The sequence below is a fragment of the Cyrtonyx montezumae genome, unplaced genomic scaffold (genome assembly GCF_038088225.1).
Source record: "Cyrtonyx montezumae isolate F1298 unplaced genomic scaffold, pur_monq_1.0 scaffold_17, whole genome shotgun sequence".
NCBI lineage: Eukaryota > Metazoa > Chordata > Aves > Galliformes > Odontophoridae > Cyrtonyx > Cyrtonyx montezumae.
Genome location: NW_027071903.1, coordinates 19,526,926 through 19,550,602, shown reverse-complemented (window position 1 = coordinate 19,550,602; position 23,677 = coordinate 19,526,926). Strand labels below are relative to the sequence as shown.

General features: G+C 45.0%; 2 protein-coding genes across 3 annotated transcripts in view; one reads left to right on the top strand and one right to left on the bottom strand.

The window, feature by feature from the left end:
* Positions 1–4,150: 4,150 nt before the first annotated feature.
* On the bottom strand, positions 4,151–14,773 carry RCN2 (reticulocalbin 2). 2 transcript variants are annotated; one of them, XM_065733590.1, is made up of 7 exons: positions 14,628–14,773; positions 14,446–14,551; positions 12,729–12,925; positions 9,247–9,348; positions 8,005–8,101; positions 6,751–6,893; positions 4,151–4,956 (listed from the first exon to the last, which is right to left on the bottom strand). In XM_065733590.1, exons 1-7 carry the CDS (start codon positions 14,736–14,738, stop codon positions 4,804–4,806), a joined length of 909 nt encoding a protein of 302 aa, XP_065589662.1. In that variant the 5' UTR covers positions 14,739–14,773; the 3' UTR covers positions 4,151–4,803. The 2 variants fall into 2 exon arrangements, with proteins under 2 accessions (XP_065589662.1, XP_065589663.1); XM_065733591.1 differs by having other exon boundaries at positions 9,247–9,360; positions 14,628–14,753.
* Positions 14,774–15,498: 725 nt separating this feature from the next.
* The window catches only part of SCAPER (S-phase cyclin A associated protein in the ER), a 141,276-nt gene continuing 133,097 nt past the window's right edge, over positions 15,499–23,677 (top strand). The window contains exons 1-3 of the mRNA XM_065733596.1: positions 15,499–15,545; positions 17,270–17,345; positions 19,895–20,012. Coding sequence (XP_065589668.1) covers positions 17,283–17,345; positions 19,895–20,012 — 181 coding nt within the window. The 5' untranslated portion in view covers positions 15,499–15,545; positions 17,270–17,282. The remainder of the gene's footprint in view (positions 15,546–17,269; positions 17,346–19,894; positions 20,013–23,677) is intronic.

Genomic DNA, 23,677 nt, shown 5'->3' with positions numbered 1-23,677 from the left:
ACTGAGCTGCAAAACTCTGTTTTGCAAATGAGAATGCTTTTCAAGACTGGTTAAAGTGAGGATGTTGTAATTGTGCAGGTGTCTGAGCACGTGCGCAGAGATACCTACAAGTGAATACAGAGAAGTGCTCTGATTTGCCTCCCCTTATGCAAATGTTGCTATGAATAAGCAGGATATGTGAAATTTAGAAGTAAAATCCAAACTCTAGAAACACTTGTGGCAAAAGAGGTAAGAGTTTTATTAGCAGAAGGACCTGAAGTGAAGCTTAATAAGTGCATCTGTGAACCGTCAGCATGCCCACACCCAGCACTGTGCTGAGACAAAGGCTTGCAAGCAGACACATAAAGGTTAGCCATGTCTGATGCTTCCGTGAAACCCTCTTCAAAATACCATTGCTACAAGTACTCTGTCCACCTCCCTGGGATATGTTAGGGATTCTGGATTTTAAAACACTCTCTGATATTTTTAACGAGTAGGAAAAAGGAAGAAACTCTACTCTAGTTGCCCAGACGTGTCCTTCCACACCAAGAGTGTGTCTGAGCTAATAGCTGTAACTCATTAGCACTGCTGGTGATGCCCAGCTCTACCAGCTCTCCTACTGCCCCATGGGGGCAGCCCTTGGGAAGGGAGGAAGTCTTGGCTCTGTTGAGATCCAGTGGGGCACAGAGAGCTGCTCAGAGAGCTGCAGCAATGAGTGGATGGAGTTTTCTGTGGTCACCTGGCTAGCAACTCGTCCTGGTTGCTGGAAGATAGAAGCAGCATGTCTTCTTCCTGACAGCGATGCAGGGCACAGGGAACACACACAGAAAGGGAAACTGAATGCAGGCGGGGGGGGCAAAACAGCTGGGAATCTGTTTGGTTGTCACGAGTGGCAGGAAAATATCTTCATAACACATGGGAGGGAGAGGGAGAAATGCAAGGATTCGCTGCAGGGGTGCAGGGGGGGACTGAACAGAGGTTTCTTTCACAAGTGACAATTGCCTGAAAAAGCACATTCTGAGGGCATGAGCACAGATCAAGTCATGACACTTGATGTGTTCTGAGAGAGTCTCGTTAAGAATGTCTTATCTCAGTCTATCTAAAGTGGAGTCTCGTCTTTCTCATTTCCAAATTACAGCTTTTGAAGTTGATAGCTTTGCTGCTGTTGGAGTTCATGAATCACACATCTAGTGAAGGCAAAGAAAAAACATTTTGTCCCTCCAAGATGGTTAGCTGCTTTCTAGTTGTGCTTAGCTCAGCTCGACCCAAAGGCGTTGAGCTGCCTGCAAGTGCTGGCAGGGCAGCAGGGCCCACGCTCACTGAGCTGTTTGGGAGCCCATGTCCTGTGGCTGCTGGTGAGATTCTCTGTGCTGTCGTGAATGGGGGTTTGAACCTTCCTGATCCACCTCTCTGAAAAGCCCTTCATCACACAGAGTGTAGCACTGTGTGGGTATATGCAGCTTGCTCCCAGGGAGCTGCTGCAATGTTCCCCCTGAGAAGTGCTTTAATTCCTTGTGCTTTGTTCCTGGTCACTATGCTTTAATGAGGGGAATCCCTAACCTTTAGGAAACCGAGGGATTCAGTCATCCTTTTTAGGGACAAGGAGGCTGGAGGGGTACCATACATGGAGGAGGAATCCCCCAGAACACTTACTGGTTGTAGTTTCACACCTGATGCTCCTTTTTCATTGTATTGAACACAGAATGAAGCACTGGTTGTGCTCTGTAACCACAGCATCTGCTGAAGATGCTTGCTGCTGATTATCAGTGGCTCCAGAATTAACCATGGCTGTGCTAGTTTAGACACCTTTAAGTCACCTTCCCTCCTGTGAGCAGTACCTCTGTTCTTGTGGGTGTGGAAGGGCCAGCACCAGGTAGAAAATAGGGCATTTGGGTAATACCTTGAACTGTCTAGTGTCAGGAGCACTAGGTTAGGTTCCTTTGCCTTGATTAGCAAATATTCTGCATATATCCTCATTTAGAAACATCCCCAGTAGTTCTGATGTAATTTTTTTGCTGAGTAGAAATGCAGAACCCACAGCTTCATCAGGAGCTCAGGAATGACAGCGATCCTTCACCTCCTCCTCCCAGACTCCTCCCATGAGAGCTAGAAAGGGGAGCAGAGGACTGGTAAAAGCATTTGTGCTGTTTGCAGTCCTGCAGTGCCAGAAATACTGATCAGCTGAATCACATGTCAGCTGTGCAAGTGATTATGCCTAATACTCAACATCACTCGTTCCTGATTTCCTGCTGTCCTTAGAATTTAAAAGATCACTTCTAGCTTTCTCAGAACAATTGCACTCTTCAGTTATCTGCAGTGTGCTCCTTGTGGATTGCCTTTTCAATATCTTCCATTTTTGCTTTGATAGGTCAGACAGGCCAGTAAAATAATAGTCCTCATGAACAAGCCTTTCCTTATGCCTGCACGCCAACGGCATTCCCAGGGGTTGGAGTACACATCCATGTGAATAGCATTTATGCAGCATAAAGGATTCTGTGTTGTGAACCAAGTTCTTGTGGCTTGATGTGTGTGCATGTGCTGGAATTTTCAGTTACTGTGATGTTTATTCCTGTAAGAAACACACAGAACACTTTACACGGGACACTACCTCTGCCCAGGAAAGGAATTCTTACATGTTATGTATAATAACCGCCTCCAAACCAGCACTGAGAGGTTTTTCTGGCAAGCTTGGATGGCTTTTGGTGGTGTTTTGAAATTATTTTTCATGACAGAGGAAGAAAGGATGCTTGTAGCTGCAGATGCTGAACACCCAGAGTAACTTCAGTGAGAAACAAACATACCTTTCCAAGCAGTTCAGGCAGCATCTTGCTGGTGTGAGGTTTTTGGGGTGGATGTGTGTGTTTCTTTTGGTCCATCTATTTAGGGCGGTCCCATCTGTCCACAGCCTGAGCCAGGCCCCCAGAAGCCGTGCAGGCAGAAGTTTGGCAGTTTGATCAGATATGCTCTGAGTCTTCAGAAGGTGATACCGGGGCGAAATGCAGTGTTAGCTGCCTGCTCTCAGCTTCCAAAATAACTTGGTTTTGTCTGTTTGGTGAGGTCTGTGATTGGAGAGAAAATGAGGGAAGCAAGCAAGACAGGCAGAAACACAGGCTGCTCATACTGCAGCCCTAAGAAAGCAGGCATGAGCTGTCCCACGTTTTTTCTGTCTTCTCTGTGTGTTGCTGGAGTTGGCACACAGATGTGTCAGGAGTTCAGAGTGCCTCTTGGAGGTCTGCTCAGCTGCAGGATGCCCCACGTGCAATCAGCTGTACCTGCCGAAGCAATAGCACAACAGACACTCCATTGTCTCCAGGCACTTTCCATGTTTGAGCTCGTGTGGTCACTTCTAAAGCTCAAACGCTGTGCAAAACCTTCTGTCAGACGTGGCAGGGAAAGCATGGCTCAGACATGCAGGGTGAGGGACAGCCCCTCCCCATGCACAGCAGAGCTGAGCTGCTTCCCCATGGCTCCTGCGCTGTCTTGGATGGGTGTCGGTGAGCAGAAGTGGTGCACGGCTGCTTTGGGCAGCCTAGATGCTAGATTAAGTTATCAAAAGCCACAGATCTTGTTAAGACTGCGAAGCACTATTAAGCTTTTATTCTTAAAGAAGTCTAATCTTGAAACCATTATCAGAATTCGAAAGAAATCTACATTAATTTACTCTAGGAATTGCTGAAACATTCAACAGAATGCAGCACTGTTAAGGACAGAGCTGAGCACTTCCCCAAATCCACCTTACATTAACAATGACACTGTCTCCTTTTGAAGTACTCCTTTCCTATGTCTGTAAAATTAGAGGAAGAGCTGCAGACCTGGGAAGGGTGCAGCTCCCCTCGCAGTGCCCTGTTCACAGCACTCATCTCACTGCAGTGACTTTCTAGGATGAGGAGTGAGCAGGTGTACTTTCCTAAACTGAAGTACAGAAAATGCTAAATACAGACTTGGCTTTTTTTTTGGCAGCTAGATCTGATGATAAACCTTCATCACACAGAACCTACGAACGTGGCAAAGAATGCACCACAACCTTCGTGCGGTGTAGTGGAGTTGCTCTCAGTATTCCCATTAGCATTCAGGTGTCATTCTCAAATCAATACACTGCTGCACACTGCTCACGTTTCAAGGAGCACACCCACACCCACAGTGTGTAATAAATGCACGACACACAGACACATGGGATTTTTTTAGTTTTAATCCAACAAATGAAGAGGATCTTGACAATGTAAAACACCATCGTATCGCCAGTGTTGTAGAATTGTACATAAAAACAAACCTTGTCTGTAGATGTAAAAATAGCAGGTTTTTCTTTTTATAATACAATAAAACACATTATAGGAAACGTTTAAAATTAAGTAGAAACCTCTTAAACAATTGAGGCATTAACCTAAGTGTTTCTCCAAATGTATTAAATAAAACACAGTTAATAGTCACTCTAAACATCTTCCCTCTATCTTCCCTGCTCTCCTCCCTAATTAAACTGATTAGAAAAAATAGTAGTCTCATTTTCTGTTTCGAATTCCTTCACAAGCATTTAGATTACCCATTTATTTGAAGTGTAGTCACACAGCCCTGCACAGTACCACACTATACCTTAACTAATTTTTTTCCCCTTGCCATGTAATTTTGGAGTTAAGTATTTAAGATTAATTTTGAAGGCAAGAAGAGGCCTAAGGAAGTCTGCAGGAGGGCAATTTAGTTTTTAATGCAAAGTATTTACACAAACATTATCCTTTTGTAATTACAGCACTTGCAACAAAGCTGAAAAGTGAGTGCTTTTAACAAAGGCTCCCAATGAAAGGAAGAAAAACAGATTACAAAATAAATAATCTACAGTTCTTCATGGTAGAAACGCTCATCCTGAAGCTGCCTGCCATAATCCGTTGCTTCACTGTTCAGAAACAGGTCCTGGTTCTTCAGAACTTCTGCCTCAGAAAGCTTTTTATCATCATTCAGATCCATTTCTTCAATCAGGTGCAGAGCCTAAAAATAAATGGGACACCGCGCGCAGAGTTAATAGATATGAGCATTTATAAATGCATTTTTGTCAGAGTGATGTCACAACCCTCTTGTTTCTTACAAGCTGGACCCAATCTAACGTTCAGAAAAGAACCTCAGTCTCCTGAGGTTGTCTCCCTTCGCTCTTTTTATTCAGTGGCACAGTCTTAAATCTCTAACCTCACCGTCAATCCTCGATCAAAATATTAATGTCAGAGCCACTGCTTTACTCTGAGGACATTATTAAAAGAGCAAAAATTCACCACCTTGCCTTCTCTTCCCTTTGCATGGCAGTGGCCACCGATGCACACGCTGTCAGCATGAGGTCTGCAGAAAACACAAGCCCTGCAGTTTTGTATTATAGAAGGAGGGAAATTCAGCAGTAAAACAAGAAATGTAGAATATTTTAGTTATATCTTATTCACAAGAATTACGTAGCTCGAAGCTAACAAGCTAGCACAGCAGCTCTAGCACACTTGTTATTTCTGAGTAGCAGAGGAGTTCCCAGTCTGAAATGATTTTTGGTTTTATGTACTAAACATCTACAAATACAATCATTTAGAGAATCCTTCTATTTCTACTTCTTCCAATGTCTTTGGCTCCGTATAAAATCATAGAATTCACCAAGGTTGGGATAGGTGAGTTTGTAAGCCCTCACGTTAACTGAAGGAAAAGCAGCCCGTTAGAGAAACCAACGAGGCTTCTTGCAGAACTGAGATCTTATCCACCACAGCCCTTCCCTTCAGTCCCCCTCAAGAGTCAGATGCTGAACCAAGCCTGCACAAAAGCTTACAGATCCTCGTGTACAAAAACACTGCTCGTGCAGCCTCATAGCACGGCTTCCTGCCACCCCAGCCAGCGCTGCGTGCTGCCTAAGCTGCTTCTAATGTATTCAGCACAGCTAAAATAGGAGGAGGTGGGACACCAGCAAAGGCATGTCCCAGCCCAGAAGTGATCCATGCTGCTCGATACAAAGCATCTCCTGCCTGTAAGGGTAATTCTGGAGGTAGAGGAGGAGCTGGTTATTGTTGCTGCCAGTCACAACACCAAAATCTTTCCGTGCGATGGAAACAAAATCAGACCCGCACACATGAAGATAAACAAGTTGCCAGCAGAACTAGAAAGTCCCACTAACACAGGCTGTCTGGGAACACTGCATACTCCTATTGCCTGCTACAAGCAAAACAAATGACTAAAATGAGAATCCACTTAAACCTATCAGGGTATTCTACCACTGATTAAACCCTTTTGATTATCATTATGCAAGTTTGCATTACAGCCTTTTGAAACACAGAATCCTTCTATTTTCTTCTATTCAGGTAAATGCAAACTTTTACACAAACTCTGTACAAATTATGGCAATTGAACCATCAATATTTGTTTTCAAAATTCTGCCCTATGTAACAGCTCCTTTTATTTGTATGCCTCACCAGTTTTACCTCTGCTAACTTTTAAACAACTGTTTAAAAGACTGAATTCTTAAGTCAAACCAGATGAACACATAGAATAGCACACTGTTAATTTACAAACATTCCCACACTTGATAGGAGCTTCAGATTTGCCTTTCCCAGTTCAGGGACCCACGCTCTTCACCGAACTGGAAAAGCACGTAAAAGAATCTTTGCAAAGATCTACTAAGTGTTCTTTTACAACTACTAAGGCGTGGTAAGTTTGAATTCATCCATCACTTTGATGCACCATCATCCTGTGACACCTTCAGAATACTGCTGCATTAAATAAATTCCAAACTGTGATAATTAAACCAGTCAACACGCTTACCTCCTCCTGTGCAATACCCTGGTTATTAGGTACTATCCAGGACATCAGCTCTTGAGGGTTGAGTTTCCCGTCACTATCCTTGTCATAGTCATTCACAAATCGATCCTTCTCAACAAGTATCCATTCTGGATCTTCCTTGGCAGCTAGGAGGAAACATTTGTTAAGTTTAAATCCACTCTTTTCCTTATAATCAATGTGTTCACCTCTTCTGCTGGGCAAATCAAGTGAATTTAGTCTCATAAAACATAACAAAAATGATTTCACTCCACAAAGACAAGCCTTACAGACCAGTCCCTGTATATTTAATAAATGTATCTGCCTACATATAAACTCCCCGCCCACAACTTGTACAGATTCATAATTTAAAGCTAAGGTAACTTTAAGAGAGTAAAACTACAACCGAACCAACCTACATCAGGGACATTAAAGTCATGTTACCAACAATTGAGCAGTCTAGCACCTCCACAGTCACCCGAATTGAGAGCAGAGGAAGCATACTGCATACAGAATCTGCTGCTAAATTGATAGTTTCCTACTTACCTGGAAATCTAACAAGAAAACAAGAAAAATCTGAGGTGGATGACAGAGAAATTTCACACTACTCACTTTGGGTTAAGATTACTCTGTCATTATTGTAGAGCAATCACATCGCAGCTATCATGTTAACAGTGTCACATGACAGTAACATGGCAGTACAAGAGCCCTCAGATGGTGGTCACCCCAGCACTCAACAGATGGAGGAAAGTAGGGAAAAGCTTTGAATCAATAAGTGTCCCCAAATCAGGCAGAGAATTGGCATTGTGCAGCATGTGCAATTACAAAACTTGAAAGGCTACACTGAGCTTCTAATAACCTTCTGTTCCCCTGCTTACACATCCAGAGAGGTTCATCTGTGACAGCCAGCAAAGAGGCAAAGCTCTTAATTAGCACAGGCTCAACAGACTTGGGGCAATACTGCAGACTTTCAAAACAGGCTTATTTTAGCTACCTACCTAGTGATAGGGATTTTATGCGTAAGTCTTTGGGGAAAGAAGTAGCTGATGAGGAAACAGTGGGCTGCAAACAAGCTACCACCAAAGACACAACAGACTGAAATAATGCTCTACTATGTAGGGTACAGGAAACTGAGTTGTTCTGAAAGACAGGGTAATGTTACTCAGAGCCTGTAGGTGGAGGTACTAAAAGCTGGAAACGAAGACGCATATAATTCATCCCTTTCCAAAAGCTTTTGTTCCCCTCACCCCTTTTCCTTACTTGGGTCTCTTCTGTAATCACCAAGGAATTCTTCCAGGCTCACAAATCCATCGCCATCTTTATCATGCTCTTCTAAAGCCTCCTCAAGGACAAAGTCCTTTTGCATACATACAAACAAACAACAAAATACCAATTTATCAGTCTTGCAATGAAGAGAAAAAGCAAGCAATCGTTTTAGAGCTACAATGAAACCTTTAAACTAAAGGCTTTTAGAATTTGAACCTGCTTCTCTTGTTTTATACAGACTAGTGCAAATAATTGGTTCCTGTGCAACAAAACAGGCCCATTCTTAGTTTAGGTTGTTAGGTTTTATGAAAATCAAATGTGCAGGGTGTACACTGAGTTGGAATCCTTCAACAGAATTCAAAACAATCCCAGTAGCTAAGATCATTAATTTGCACAAATCTGTAATTATCTTATTTCTTTTTCTTCCTTCAACATATTTGCTTCGTTGCATGACTGAAATGTTTGAAATTGTTGGAAAAAAACATTTATTCTCATAGTGCTTTGCTTCCCAGTGAAGTCAGCATGCCTGTTCTTGTAGTAGCTCTTGTTTGCTCATAACCAAGTTATGCCAACACAAACTGAAGCTGTGTTTTCACTGAGCTCCTCCTGGCCTGAAGCTGTGCAGCACAAGACAGGCAGACGTGAAGGCCCTGCTGCAGCAAAGCAGCATCGTGCTCCTAACTGGAGTCAGCTGTGGGTGCAGGGCTGGAAAGACACCAGCAGCCACAGCAGTGAGGAAACGTGCCATCAGCACCAAAGTGCTGCTGGCCTGAATCATCAACACCCCAACTGAACACAGTACAGTCAGTATTAAAGCTCCAGAAAGGCTGCAGTGCTCGAGTTTCGGCCAGAAAAGTTACCACTGTCTCCCTTTAAACAAGGTGGGAGTATCTGGCACCTGAACAGTTCCTCTGCCAGGAAAGGTTTATTTTAAGTTCCTCTAACTTTACTTTTTAACTCTGAACTGGGCCTGAAACTTTTGTCTAAACTATTTCCAACCTAGCAGTTTTAGAGATGGCCATGTCAGAACAATTCCAAAAGTCTGAGACAGTTGTGCAGCAGCAGTTCTTGAAAATGCTTCTGAACTCCAGCACTGAACCCATCTGATTTTTCATTTGGTCTGGAAAAGCAATATGCAGAGCTGCTCAAAAGCTTCCTGTAGCACCAGGGCATCAAAACGACGTTGCCTCTACACACACTAATAAAGGCCAATAAAGATTTCCTTCTAAATCTTACCGCCATATACTCCACTTCTTCGGGATGTTCGAAAGCAATAAATTCATCCACATTCAGACCAGGATCATCATCCCTATTAGCTTTTTCAAAACGCTTTTTCTCCTTTAAATGAAGCTTAGAAAATAGATTTAGTTAGAGTGCTTAATGAAAAGGAAAAACATTACAGTAGCTGTCTGTAAACTCATTAGAATATTAATTGTTTCACATTACCAACTTGTATTACAACGATGTTATATTTCCACTGAGAAGAGCGTATCCAAAGCAGTGAGAATTGCACTTTTAATTGAGGGGGTACTGTTTTAAGAACCTACAAATCTTTTTTTCTTTCCAGTTTGAGACATTTGAAATACAATCAAGGCTTCCAAAACATAAAAGGGAGATAACGAGAAGACCTTGTCCTTACTCTTTTCCAAGTAACCACTTACCAAGCTAACCCAGTGGAGTACAACGATCATTACAGTATCCATCACCAATTCTAACTCTTGAATTTAACTTTCTGAATTTATATCTCATTTACCCACCAGAAATTGGCAAGTTACTATTTCTGAACGTCTCACACCCCCTTTTTTCTGTACTCTAAATGCACAAAGACTTGCTTCTTTTTGCTTGCTCCATTCCATTCACTCTCTCCAGACAAAATAAAGACCCAAATCAGTGATAACAAATCCCTACTCTAAGTGTGTGTGTTGTGAGCTGTGGAAGTTTTGGAATCTCATGAGTACTGTGCCCTCGGTGTTACTTTGATCTGGATAAGGCAGAAGCCACCAAGCTGCAGATCATAAGTACTTCACAAGCAACCATTTGAAGTCATACTTCTTACTTTCTCTCTTGTTTATTGAGATGTTTTTTCTCACAGCTAGGCTAATCCCATTCATAAAGAGCAGATTTAAGAAAGTATAAGAGCATAACTAGTCTGCATAATAATTAATTGTATTTTTAAAGAAAAGCTGTTACTGGCTGAGAGTTAAATAGAATCACAGAATTGTAGGGCTGGAGGGGTCCTCTGGAGATCATCTAGTCCAACCCCCTGCTAAAGCAGGTTCCCTGGAGTGGGTTGCACAGGAAAGCATCCAGGTGGGTTCTGAATATGTCCAGAGAAGGGGACACCAACTCTCTGGGCAGCCTGTGCCAGTGCTCCATCACCCTTCAAGTAAAGAATATCTTTCTTATGTTTGCGTGGAACTGTTTGTGTTCCAGTTTGTGTCCACTGCTCCTTCTCCTGTTGCTGGGCACCACCAAAAAGAGCCTGGCCCCATCCATTTGACTCCTGCCCATTACATACTGATAAGCATTGATAAAAATCCCCCTAAGCCGTCTCTCCATCAGACTGAACAGCCCCAGGGCTTTCAGCCTTTCCTCACAACGGAGCTGTTCCAAGCCCCCCTGCCCTCTCTGTGGCCTTCTGCTGGATGACCTCAGCAGTTCTCTGCCTGCCTTGAACTGGGGAGCCCAGAACTGGACACAGTGCTCCAGATGTGGCCTCACTGGGGCAGAGCAGAGGGGGAGGATCACCTCCTCCACCCGCTGGCCACGCTCTTTTTAATCCACCCCAGGAAAACCATCGGCCTTCTTGGCCACAAGGGCACAATGCGGGCTCACAGCCAACCTGCTGTCCACCAGAACACCCAGGTCCTTCTATAAGTAGAAAAGTGGGTTAATAGGCTTCACAGCTGTGGTTATTTGAAACAGGCATCCAAAAAATATGTAGTTGGGCAATTATCTCAGGCAATTACCATAGCTAAGACAGTGAAAATCAAAACCCACTGGATGCCTGATTAACAATCAAAGAAATCATGTGATGAAGAAAAGGGACAAATATAACAAAGGGCATACTGACAAAAAAATCAGAGACAAAGTGACTTGCAAACATGAATTTCAAAGGAATATCAGTCAGTCGTTCCGCTCCACCACTGACAATGGCAGTAGGAAGGCACCATTTTAACTTGGGAAGTTTTTGTCTCCTCAAACGACCACATGGCTATCTGCTTCTCCTTAAGGTTTAAACCCTTTGCAGGGCACTATGGGCATGGGCTGAAGTCAAGAGATTGTTGTTTTGAGCCAGGTTCTGGGCTAAGATGGAGCGTGGGGCTTCCTGGTATCACCAACTGGGCTACAGCCAGCTTTAAGAGCTCCCTAGGAGGTGATGTTAAGCTTGCACCTTTACAAGCTGCAAAATCAACTTGAACTACTGATGGAAAAAAGGGCTTTTTGGAGAAATGACGAGCAAGTCTGCCACCTTCTGGTGACTTCATAGCTTTACATGATGTCGGTTCTAAATCCGTAATTGTCCAATTTCCCACTGTTAATTGGAGCAGAATCGTTAATTTCCAGAAGTACAGCTGGAGACAGCTGATGCATGATGCAGGTGCAACGCTGCTGATTTTGCTTTTGCCATATCAGTTGAAGAAGTCAGCAAGCAGGAAAACCCATCCAGCAGTCACAACAAAACAGCATAAATAAGCAACCAGGACTTCTATCAGCTTAGTACAATAGCAACATTTCAAACAGGGCTCAGTATTTTGATGGGAATTTCCACTCAAAATGTTGTTTTATTTTAAAGCTATCTAATTAAGTGACTTTTGAAGCCTTACAGTTTGTTTTCACTCCATAAAATCTGTTGCTTACTGTCCTTTTCAACTAACTTCATTTCTGTCAATACTATAGCATTCATGACTACTGCTTTAGTTAAAGCAGCCACCAGAACTCAGGCCAGGCTAGCCTACAGACTCACTTATTATTTTTTGGAAAACACGTACATGCACTTACAAAAGCATAACTTGAAAAGAAACAAGTTTTGCTACAGAAGATTCTTGATGAATCTTCCCTCCCTGTCTCTCTTGCCACTTTCCTGTTCATTCTTAAGTATTTATTTGCATACATGAGATCAATGTGTAAGTTCTATTGCTTATTCACCCAGTTTCATCTACCAGGGTTGCATTTGGATTGATTAAAATGCCCAAATTGCTATTGCTTTCTCTCTGTTTAAGTGCACATGCAGTATCAGCACCCCAAAGCACACGTTTCAGAAATGAATGACAAATGGATAAGTTCACTGAGGGGGCTTAAGGAGTACTGAGGATCCCAGTGAGTACAAGGCTTCCTTCAAGTCCAGCAGCAGTGCTCCCAGCCCGAGCTGCAGGAAGGACAGGACGCTGGTTAGGCTACAGACCTAGTTTAACAGATTACCACCTTGCTTTGAGTTATTTTCTGGTGACTCTGCTCTGCAATACTCTGCAGGTAGACTGATCCTCCACTCAGCTGGCAAAGTATATTCACGAGGCATGATTTCATTCTGTGTTCTGCTGGTAGCAGGCTTAATACTCCATTACTTCCCTTTAATTACTCCCCTATCTCAGATAAATGAAAGTGTTAAAACATGTGCCAGCTGCTACAGTTTCCCTACCCATCTTGTTCCATCACAATAAACAAATATTGTTTCCTTTTGCCAGCAGCTTTCAGAAACTGACGCTGAAACATTTTACCTGTCGAAATGATTCCTCTTCTTGATCCTCCAGGACAGTGTTCTCATCAAAATCAATTTCACGATCGTACATTTGTAAGTTGTACTCCTTCCAAGACACTAATCCATCACCATTCTTGTCATAGTCGTGGAAGTGCTGCTTAGCTTCTTGTGTAACATAGTGTTTAAATGACTGTTGTATCCAGGAGCTCAGCTCATCTGAGAAAAATCAGAAGACGAACAAAAAGTCAGAATAACCTACGTGATAAAACCTGCTAAGATAACACAGGGCTGGAACACACTTCACAACTGAGATGCAAGCAAGTAGGCAAGAGGCTGGAGAAAGCAAAGCATTACCCTTCGTCTGGGCTATCCCTTAACTGAGTGAGAGAACAGATCACAGCTACGGCTGTGATAGGACCGTTTCCCTACTCGTACATGGTCTGTGCTCACTTCAGATTGGTTCGTATTGATGCTGCCAGACAAAGTTTGATGCACCAATCTGACACACGTGGGAAGAAATGACTGCGAGTGCACAGCCAGCTAGATCGCTAAACATATCCCATAAGGAAGGATCTTTGTTTTCACCTGAGGAAGCACACCGACTTCAGGCTCACTGGTGGATGCTGGAGTTAGGTCAGCTTGACCCAAAGACATTAATCAGGATTTTTCTTTTACTGGGAGCTGAAATCAAACCTTACATATCTTGGGAATCCTTTGAAGCTATCTGTTTTTATAGAAACATAGCTAAAACAAGTTAAGCTTAACATATTTCACACACAATTTCACACACATACATTAAATTTCTTGACTTTATGAATATTAGGAGAAGATATCTCATTAGCCTCAGCTATTTTCAGGTGCCCAAAAGGGGATGGCTGAAATCTTTTACTGTGTGCTTCTTGGTCAGAGCATCAATGCATCTTTTATTTAATTTATTTAAGCATCTTTGAACAGCAACACGAGATTTTTCAACTACATTTTGCGTACTAAATGTGTAATACCAAAGGAAATAACTTGATATTCGTCTGAATTGATTACACACAAGGAGGTATGGACACTAAATGCACAAAGCCACTGCTGCCTACGAGACCTAATTGAGAAACTGCAATGCAACATTACGGGTAGTTATTTCCAGCACTGAAGCACTGAGTGCTGTGTCCAGTGCCATTCATCAGGAGTAGTGCCATCACAAACATCCTGGGACCTGCAAGGACCGTCAGGTCCAGCTCCTGGGCTCACATCTCTGTCTGCCTCCAAATGAAGCACGCTGATAAGGAGAAAGTCCTCAAAGAGCATCTCGGGAGGCACTGAGAACAGCTGGGAACGCTTCATCCCCCTCCACTTCTTTGTGTAAGAAGGCATTCCTCTGGACTTTCCTCTTGGGAAAGGAGGGGAAAGCAAGTTTTCATCGGACTCAGGACCAGACGCGGCACATTTCATCAGCGCGGCGGGAACCCGCATCCTTCACCATATCCGAGCCGTTCCCCAGGCCCTGGCCGCCTCTCGCAATGCGTCTGCGAGGCGCCGACCTCAATCACACCGCACTTCTCCTCCCAGCGAGGCAGCTCACCGGCCCCGGGCGGAGCCGTGCCAGCCGCACTCGGGGACGGAGCCGTGCCCTCGGGCGTGTGCCGGCCACGGTGTCTCGGGGCTGGGCTTTCCGGGCGGACGATCCCCAGACGCACACAAAGCCCGGAGCCCGCAGCCATCCGCGCCGCGCCGCGCAGCGCCGTTACCCGTGCCGAGCAGGCCGTCGTTATCCGCGTCGATCCTCCGGACGATGGCCCTCAGCCGCCGCTGCTGCTCTTCCGGGCTGAGGCGCGCGTACTCCTCCGCCTCCTCCTGCGGGAGAGCGAACCACGCGTTCAATCCCCGGCCCGGCCCGGCCCGGCCCGCCGCCCCCGGCCCCGCCGCCCACCTGCCCTCCGAGCAGCGCTTCCCGGTCGTAATCTGCGCGGTGTTGCCCGTACGCCGCGCCCAGGATCGGGATCAGGATCAGGCCCCAGGCCAGCAGCGGCCGCCGCCGCATCGCTCCGCCGAGCAGGGCAACGCTCCGAGGGGCGGGGAATGGGGGTCCGCAACGCCGCCTGCGCGCGGCTCGGGCCGGCAGCGCTCCCCCTCGTGCCCGCCGCTCCCTTTGTGCTTGCAGGGGGAGGGAGCGGGGGTTGTCCCGCTCGGGCGGAGCGCGTCGTCGTAGTGCGGGCAGTTCCGAGCGGGAGCAGCGCGTACACGCGCGGTGGGAAAGGAGCGGAGCCGATCCCGCGCGGGGATGGGCGCGCTGAGATCCGTTAGTGGTGAATGGAGGTTTGCGTGGGTTGGATGGGTTTGATGCTTCTCCGTCTCCGGAGCAGAAGATGTGACAGTAAAACATGGCAGTTGCAGTTTCCTGCCCGTGTAAGAAACGTCATTTTGATTAAAAAAACCCCACAATCTAATAGCGACTTTTATTGACTCAGATGTCAGATTTCCCGTCCGCACGCATACAAGTGAGGCCGTGCAACGGGAACGCTGCCAGGCTGTGCGGGGAGGGCGGGTGCCAGCACAAAGCAGGCCCGACCCGCTGCCGAGCGCAGCACCTCGAAAGAAGGGAGCGAGCACCGCGCCTCGCTGCTCAGCAGCGCCCCCCAGCGGCGGGCGGCGCGGGCGGGCAAGGTGAGGGCAATGCCTTCATCGGTGCGTGCGGCGCATGCGCGATTGCGGGCCGCGGGGGGTGTGTGGGGGGGGGGGGGGGCGGGCGCGGCGCGCGACGGCGGGCGTACGGGCGCTGGCGGCGGGATGCGATGACGTCACCGCGGCGGGACGCGCGCGGGCGGGACGGAGCGGCGCGACGGAGAGCGTGAGTGAACCCGCGGCGCGGGGGAGGGGCGCGGCGGCGAGGGGCGACGCGGGGAGCGGCGGCGAGGCAAGATGGCGGCGGGACGGGGCTGCCCCTCACGCCCCCAGGCCCCGCTCATACACGGCGCTCGGGGCCCGCGGCCTTCTCCGGCGGCTGTGTGCTGCGGGGCCGCGCCCGGAGCTCTGTTGCCAGTGGCAACCGGGAAGCCCTTGGCGGATGTCAGTGTGCTCGGCCGAGGGGCTGCGAGGCGGCTGTGGGCGATGCTGCCTTGCTGTCAGCTTTTGGTGAACCTGCGCGTACTGTTCACGTGACAAAGTGCCCGCCTTTGGGTGAACTTTGCTCGTTGTGCACTCGCTGTAGGAGCACCTCCCTGCGGTGACAGGATGAGGGCTGGGACTGTGCAGCCCCGAGAGGAGAAGGGACAGGGAGAGCTGAGAGCGGATCTGTTGGGGTAGGACAAGGGGAAATGGATTCAAACTGCACGAGGGGACATTTAGATTGGGTGTAAGGAAGAAGTTCTGTGCACTGAGGGCACAGGGTGCCCAGAGAGGCAGTGCTGACATGCCTGAAGGCTGTGCTGCCGTTCAGTGAGACCTGGACAGGCTGGAGAGCTGGGCAGTATGAAACCGGATGAGGTTTAAAAAAAGCAAGTGTAGGGTCTTGCACCTAGGGAGGAATAATTGCATGCACCAGTACAGACTGGGAGATGAGCTGCTGGAGAGGAGCTCTGCAGAGAGGGACCTGGGTATCCTGGTGGACAACAGGTTGACCATGAGCCAGCAGCGTGCTCTCTTGGCCAAGAACACCAATGGGATCCTGGGTTGCATTAAAAAGAGCGTGGCCAGCAGGTTGAGGGAGGTGATCCTCCCCCTCTACTCTGCCCTGGTGGGGCCTCATCTGGAGTACTGTGTCCAGTTCTGGGCTCCCCAGTATAAAAAAGACAGGGATCTCTTGGAAAGAGTCCAGGGGAGAGCTACAAAGATGGTGAAGGGCCTAGAGGATCTCCCCTATAAAGAAAGGCTAAGTGAACTGGGTCTGTTCAGCCTTGAGAAAAGAAGACTGAGAGGGGATCTGATCCAGGTTTATAAATATCTGAAGTGTGGGGGACAAAGTGGCGAGGCCAGGCTCTTTTCAGCAGTGTGTGGAGACAGGACAAGGGGGAGCGGACAGAAACTGCAGCACAGGAGGTTCTGCATGAATGTGCACAAGAACTTCTTTATGGTGAGGGCGAGGGAGCACTGGCACAGGCTGCCCAGGGGGGCTGTGGGGTCTCCTTCTCTGGAGGTATTCAAGACCCGCCTGGACGCCTACCTGTGTGACCTGGTGTAGGGAACTGCTTTGGCAGGGGGGTTGGACTCGATGATCTCTAGAGGTCCCTTCCAACCCCTATGATTCTGTGATTCTGTCCCTTCAGACACAGAGGTCAGGCTGGGAGTGCTCTGAGCACCCGATGGAGCTGTGGCTGTCCCTGTTCATTGCACAGGGGTTGTACTGATGGCCTTGAAGGTTCTCTTCCAACTCAATTCTATCATTCTATACAATTTTTAGAGGTTTTGTTTTCTGTAGGGTCAGCCTCTTTTGTTTTTCTTCTCAAGATGCTTTTAATACGGAGCCATACAAACGCTTTACAAATGAAACTGTCCTCTGAAAACATTACCATGTTCATCAGATTTCCTTGACATAAATGTTGCAGGGAAGCTAAAATTGAGTTTGTTTTGGCACAGGTATGACAGCTCAATGGGGTCATCCAAAAATGTAATCAACGAGCCTGCTGATGCAGAAGAAGGCTATGATGTGATGGTGAGTTGTTCAGCTACTGTAACACTGTACTGAGATTTCTCTTGCTGCAAAAAAAAACCAAAAACATTTGTGTTGGGATTCATTAACGAGTCTCTTCATTTCTACCTTCTCTGAAGTTACTAATTCTAGAAACTGAGTCAATTAACACCATTATGAGAATTCTTGAAAATACTGAGATAACTTTTGCTTTTCCTGCACTACTTCTTTCTACGCTGTTAACTGAATAAAGAAATGAATCTTGTTAAAACATCTACCCGAGTCCTCTAGCATCCTTGAAGTGTTCCAAAAACTAGCACTCCCTGCTTTTGATTTTGATAGCATGCCATCCTCCCCTTCACACTTGCCCCAAAAATCTTGGAGAGAAAACCCTCAACGCTCAGATTCAGTGAACCTGTAATCTGCCATGTGGAAAATCTGAGAAAGAAAACTAAAGGGGTCCAGGTGGTCAGCTTGGACGATGAGAGGATGAAATGAAGTGAAATACCAGCTTGAAAAAATATGAGGAAGAAAATTCAAGAGTGTTTTCAAAGTCCTCTGTGTATGGCAGGATGAGCATGCTCATGTTGTAGGAAAGCTGTGGTTAAGAGTTGCATGGATTGTGCAGAGTGAATGTTGTCTGCTGTTGTCTGGATTCAGAATCCATTAAACAAGCAAAGATTGATTTGCTTACTTATCCCTTCTTGGCAGCAAGTTGCAATAGATGAAATCTACTTCTAGATAAGGCTGCTGTGGTTTGAGGATACGTGAATGCAAAATGCAGCTGCGTTTATTTCAAGGGCAATTCAGATAAATCAAACCATTTAACTTAATTGTGAACGTTCTGTACATATTTGCACTGCAGGTTTATGCAGGAGTTTAGGTTGATTTTAAAGCAGTTTTGTGAGAGTTGTGAATCTTTAACTCCTAGATCCAGGATGGAAGATTTATCATTAAGCAACAAGGGTAGAAAAATCCCAAACAGACTTTGCTCAGCAATGGACAACTACTAAAGTTTTCTCACAAGCAAGAGTGATTATATCATAGAAGAACAGACTAGAACCAACTTAGAGAAATCAACAGGATCTGTACTGTACCAAACTGTATTACTTGGGGTTTTTGTCTTGTTTGTTTTAAGTAATCGTGTTTTTAGAAAGTTCACTTCCACAGTTCTGCTAAGGTTTTGGTTGTGTGCTTTCAGCATGCTGCATGGTAGGATCTCCAGGTGGTCAGTGGAGCACTAGATGGCACACTGTGGCTTTGAAACAAGCACTTGAGGACACCCAAATGAGAGAACTTAACTTAGGTTAACTATTACAATGTGAGCATTCCTGTCCTCTCAGGTTTTTGTTTCTTCTGTATTTCCTACCACCCCGAGCAGTTGTAGCCACTCCTTTGCTGTACTCATTTCTGCTGTGTTTTTTTTTCTAAAGATGTGCTAGTAGCAGAATGCAAAGGTTACAGGCTTGAGTCATATGGGTGAAAAGAGGAAAAACATGTCTTCTGGTTGATGATGGAGGTCACCTTACCGGTGCACGGGGGAGCCTTTAGATTATGTAACTTATTGCAGGTTATGTTTGTCAGTGTTAAAGTGGTTTTCCACCATCATCACATCTAGGCTTTGCGTTACTGTATATAACTTGGTTTTGTTTCAAATTAATTTCTGAGGAATAACTTCATGCAGTTTAGAAGAGCAGTGATTTCATCTGGTTGATGTCTGTCAGCTGACACAAATATTTCTTAATATATGTGGTTTCAAAGGTCTCATGATGTTATCTTTTGTAAGTGCAAACAATGTATTTCCTAGGTGAAAAAAGCTCATCCTCAGCACTTTTCATGTTGTCTGTGAACAGCTGCAGCTTTCTAGTAAGAGCAGCTGGCTGTAGTTGCCAGGAAGTGCTTTCTAGCTTCTTGTCTTCTCAGTGAAACAAAAGTGTTTGATTTTTTAAATATATGTAGGTGGCTCCACAAGTAATGCCTCCTGTTTATTTCCATGGAAACTACAATGGATACAATAAGTACAATAACACTGTTTTGATAGAGGAAATACTCATCCACAAAACACTGATTTTTCAATGTAGTAACCACCTTTAGCTTTGCATTTTCACTAGCAAAGAAGAAGAGCAGGTGTGCCACTCATGAAAAACCTGCACCAGAAGAGATGATCTTTCTTCGGGCTTTTCTCAGTGACCTGGCGTGTGTATTCTGGTCTCACACAGCTTTTTGTCTTTAGTTCCAGTTAACTCAAACTGTAAAGCATTATAAAGCCCACTGTGATGCCCTAGCTGGACAGACCATAAATGAAGGTTTAAAGAAGTGTGGTTTAGGCATACCCATTCTGAGGCCTGGGTAGAAAATCCTGTGTTGTACTGGCCACTCTGCCTGCCATCCAGAATCTCAGCTGCTTGTGAAAATGTTTACGTGTTCTGAATATGTGATAAAAATATATGGGAACCCAGTTGTGTTTAACCACATATTGGATAAAATTAACATGTCAAAACTATATATATGCATGTTTTACATATGTGCACATGTTTATATGTATTTTCTTTTCCTGCATTTCTTGTTTTCAGGCTTCTTTCCAGCGCTCCAATAGCCATGACAAAGTGAGGAAAATAGTTGCAGAAGAGGGACGTACAGCAAGGAACCTGATTGCGTGGAGCGTCCCGCTGGAAAGCAAGGATGATGATGGTATGTAGTTAGCTGTCTTTCCCCAACATTTTTTGCTCCTGGCCCTGCATTCACTCTAAAACAAGCACGTTTGGCAGTTTCTTGTAGTATCACTTCAGTCTCTGTTAAACATCTGTGAAGAATCGTTACTTAGAGCTGCTCCTATGTATCCCTTGTCTTAATGTGAATCCTCAGAACAGTTTTGTTACTGTTGTAATACTCTGTTGTGTACTTCAGAAGCCAGGAATTGACTTTCTGCTTTTGTACTGCTCAAGCTGTTCCAGATATCAGACTGCTGTCTTTGTGCAGACCTGTGAGGAGCTCATCTCATGTACTTTTGTAGCTCGCTTGTCCTTGGGGAGGTTTGGGCAGGAATGTCTAAAAGTTTTTGGTTTGTTCTGGTTTTTGAATGAGTGGGTGGTTGAACACTGGGATGGGATCCCCAGTGAAGCTGTGGAGATGCTCAGAACCTCACTGGGTGTAGTCCTGGGCAGCATTCTGTAGTTGGCTCTATCTGTTTTTGTTTTTTTTTTAAAGCCAAAATAGAAAGGTAGAATGTGAGAAGAAAAGGGTAATAGTTAAGACACAACAACCTGCTCAGGGAGAGCATGCACAGTAGAACAGTTTGAGATAACCTTGAGCAGCTAGTCTGCTTCTTATCACGAGGATGTGGGTTTTTAAGAGGGTCACTGTTCTTTTGGTAACTTCATTTATATCTGTCTCCAGAGGGTGCGTTTATCTATTCACTAGTCTGGCAATTGCCTGTATGTTCTTGAGTGTGTTGGTAGATCCTCTGATATTGTTGGACTGATAGTACATGACATCTGGGCAGAAGAGATCGAGAGCTGTGTTTCTGGGGAGTGAAGGAGTGTATGTGAAAGGAACGTGGAGTCTGTCTGAGCTACTGGGGAGTTGGTTCAATTTTTATTTCAAGTCTGTTCCTTTCTAGCACTGCCTTGCTTGTAGTATTTTAGAAAGCTTTTGAGTATGATGTTTTCCTGAAAAATGAGTCAGTTGGGGTTGTTTTCCTCCAAAGCATGAAAAACAAATGTAAAGATGATCTCTGTCTTCTGTTAGATAGTTGCCTTTAAATAGTTGTTGTGTGTGATGCTAAAACCCAAGTGACTGGTCATTTCCTACTTTGGAGCCTAGTAGCACCACTATAGTTTGAAAGCTTTTTGCCAGTGGAGCATTCTTCTTTCTTATACCTCTTCAGATTTTTTTTTTTTGCACAAAGAATCTGGTGCTAATTGCCCAGTAGATAAATGCCCTGTGGAAAGGGACTTCTGGCTGGTGCAAGTCTGGCAGAGCCAGATCCTTTATCTCTTGACCCTTTTCTTGGCACAGAGGGTTTATATGTCAGTGAGCCGTGATTCATTTTATGCTGATCTTTCAGTATGTATTCCGTCCCTGAGGAACAATACAGCAATATTATGAATTAGGACAGTTTGTACTTGTTCAGGAGCTGTGTGAATCAGGCCAAAGGTTCAGGTTGCCTGAGTCAATCCTGCATCTCTTTTGCACAAAGCAGAGTTTTGTTTTTGTGCTCTTTTTTCTGCTTGTGATGTTCAGAGGTTTTTCACTGGAAGCAGTAGTGTGTGATTTAACATTTTACATTCGCAACTGTTACTCATTACAAGAATGTTTTTCTGCAGAAACAGCAAATGTCCACATGCTCGCTGATATTAGTGTTATGGAGGTTTGTTCAACTGGATTTGTTGTTTTCAGTTTCTGCATCTTTCCTTTCCCTATTTAATTTTTTTTCTTACTGTTTAACTTTTCCACTGGAAGACTTACGTATTTCATGTAGAAGCAATAAGAAAGCAATCACAGTAAGAATTGCAGTCCAAACCTTCTAATTCCTTAAGGGGAATACCTATCTCCTGTCAAGAAGAAGTACTTCCATAACAAGGAGAGACATTTCTGGAACAATGGTTAGCAGTTCTGATACAGGTTGTGGAGTGGTATGTGCCCTTGTTATGGCAGATCTGAAATACTGCTTATGAATGCAGGTCAGTGGCATGAGAAGATCTACCTCAACCAAAACACAGCAGCAGCAATTTAGAAGAGGTATTGACTGATAACACATTTAATTTCCTGCAATTATGGTATTTCTTCACGGAATTGATTAGTATGTATGTATTAATATTCTGTGTTTTTGGGTAGGCTAACGGTACAGTTGGCTGTGTGCTAGGAGGAAGGTGTTACTGAAAAGTGCAGCAGTCTGATATTCTGTCTTCAGAATTAAACTCCTTTATAACTTCAAGGTGTGTCAAAAGTGGGAAAATCTTGTGTTTGTAACTGTTCCCTTTGTATTCCTTGTTTGTTTAAAGTCGTTTGGGTTCTTGCCACGTAAAATTCGCTCGGTAGATTGAGGATTTCAGCATGAGGAAACACTGTTTTTTGGTTGGAAGGTTGCTGGCATACCTCAGCGAGCCTGCAGAGTAATCTGTTCCTTTAGCAAGAGCTTGGTGAATAAATGAGTATTGCAGTACGTGTCAAGGAGATGGAACTTGGCTAACTGTGGCAAGTGAGGAGGTGTAAGAGTCATGTCTGAAAACAACGTGGCTAAGCCCGAGCTGCACGAACCTGAGCATAGCTGGCACAGTGTGGCACAGAGGGAAAGCTATTCTTGAAGTCTTCTCATTTACAGTGCTTGTATTTCACTCACCTGCACAGCAGTCCAGTCTGGTGCTTCCTCTGAGCGAACATCTTGGGACATGCTCCAGACACCCAGGTCGTAAGAAACCCTCATCTGTGCGGGAGTGTTGCTTGTGGTGGTAAAATAGGCTGAGTAGTAATGGCTCTGCAGCAGGGACGGCCTTCCTGGGGGACGTGGGAGAGGGAAGGTGGCAAAGCCCATTTCTCATAGTGTCTGTAAGAGCTGGAGGGGTGGGACCAAGAACTCTTCCACAATGTTATCCACAGATTCCTTTAGAGAGGTGAAAACAAATGAAATTGAACATTATTTTGGCTGAAGATTTGGTGGTAAATGGAATCAGAGGCACTTAACCAAGAGTTGGGGTCTGCCTCTGTGGGAAGAGAAGTGACTGTTGTTCTTCAGAAGGAGATACAGCATTGGCAGTGGTATTTCTCTTATCAGTGAAACTATTTGAGGAGAGAGCTGTTGGCTGATGATTTTTCAAATTATTAGTGGAAAAGAAAGCTTTGGAAAATAGTTTATCAATAGCTTTTTTTTTTTTTCTTTTTTTGGAGATTTGAATGCTTCAGCATTTTGTGTGACAGGAAGTCTTCACAAATCACAAACCCAGCACGTTTCACATCTAATTACCAGACACAGAGGAAATGGACTTCCAGCATAAAATACGACTGGCTCCCTGAATGCTTCAAAACTTTGCTGCTTTCTGTATTTCATATTGACACCTTAATAGCTAAGGAGATGGTCATCTTTTGTCACTGTTGTTCTTTCCTTAAAACTCAACGAATGCCACCAGTAGTGCACGTGTCATTGCAGCGCTAGTGTCATGGTGTTACATGTGCTCTTGTGTCACTGCCCATCAGTACACAAGGACAGGAGCAGGAAGGAAACAGGGAGAAAATGGGAAAAGCTTGGAAATGTGACTGCTGATGAAAGGCAAAACTTTTTGGCCCATACACTAAAGATGTTGTTGACAGAAAATGGTCATTTCCACCCAGTATTTACTCAACACACAGCACTTATGTGG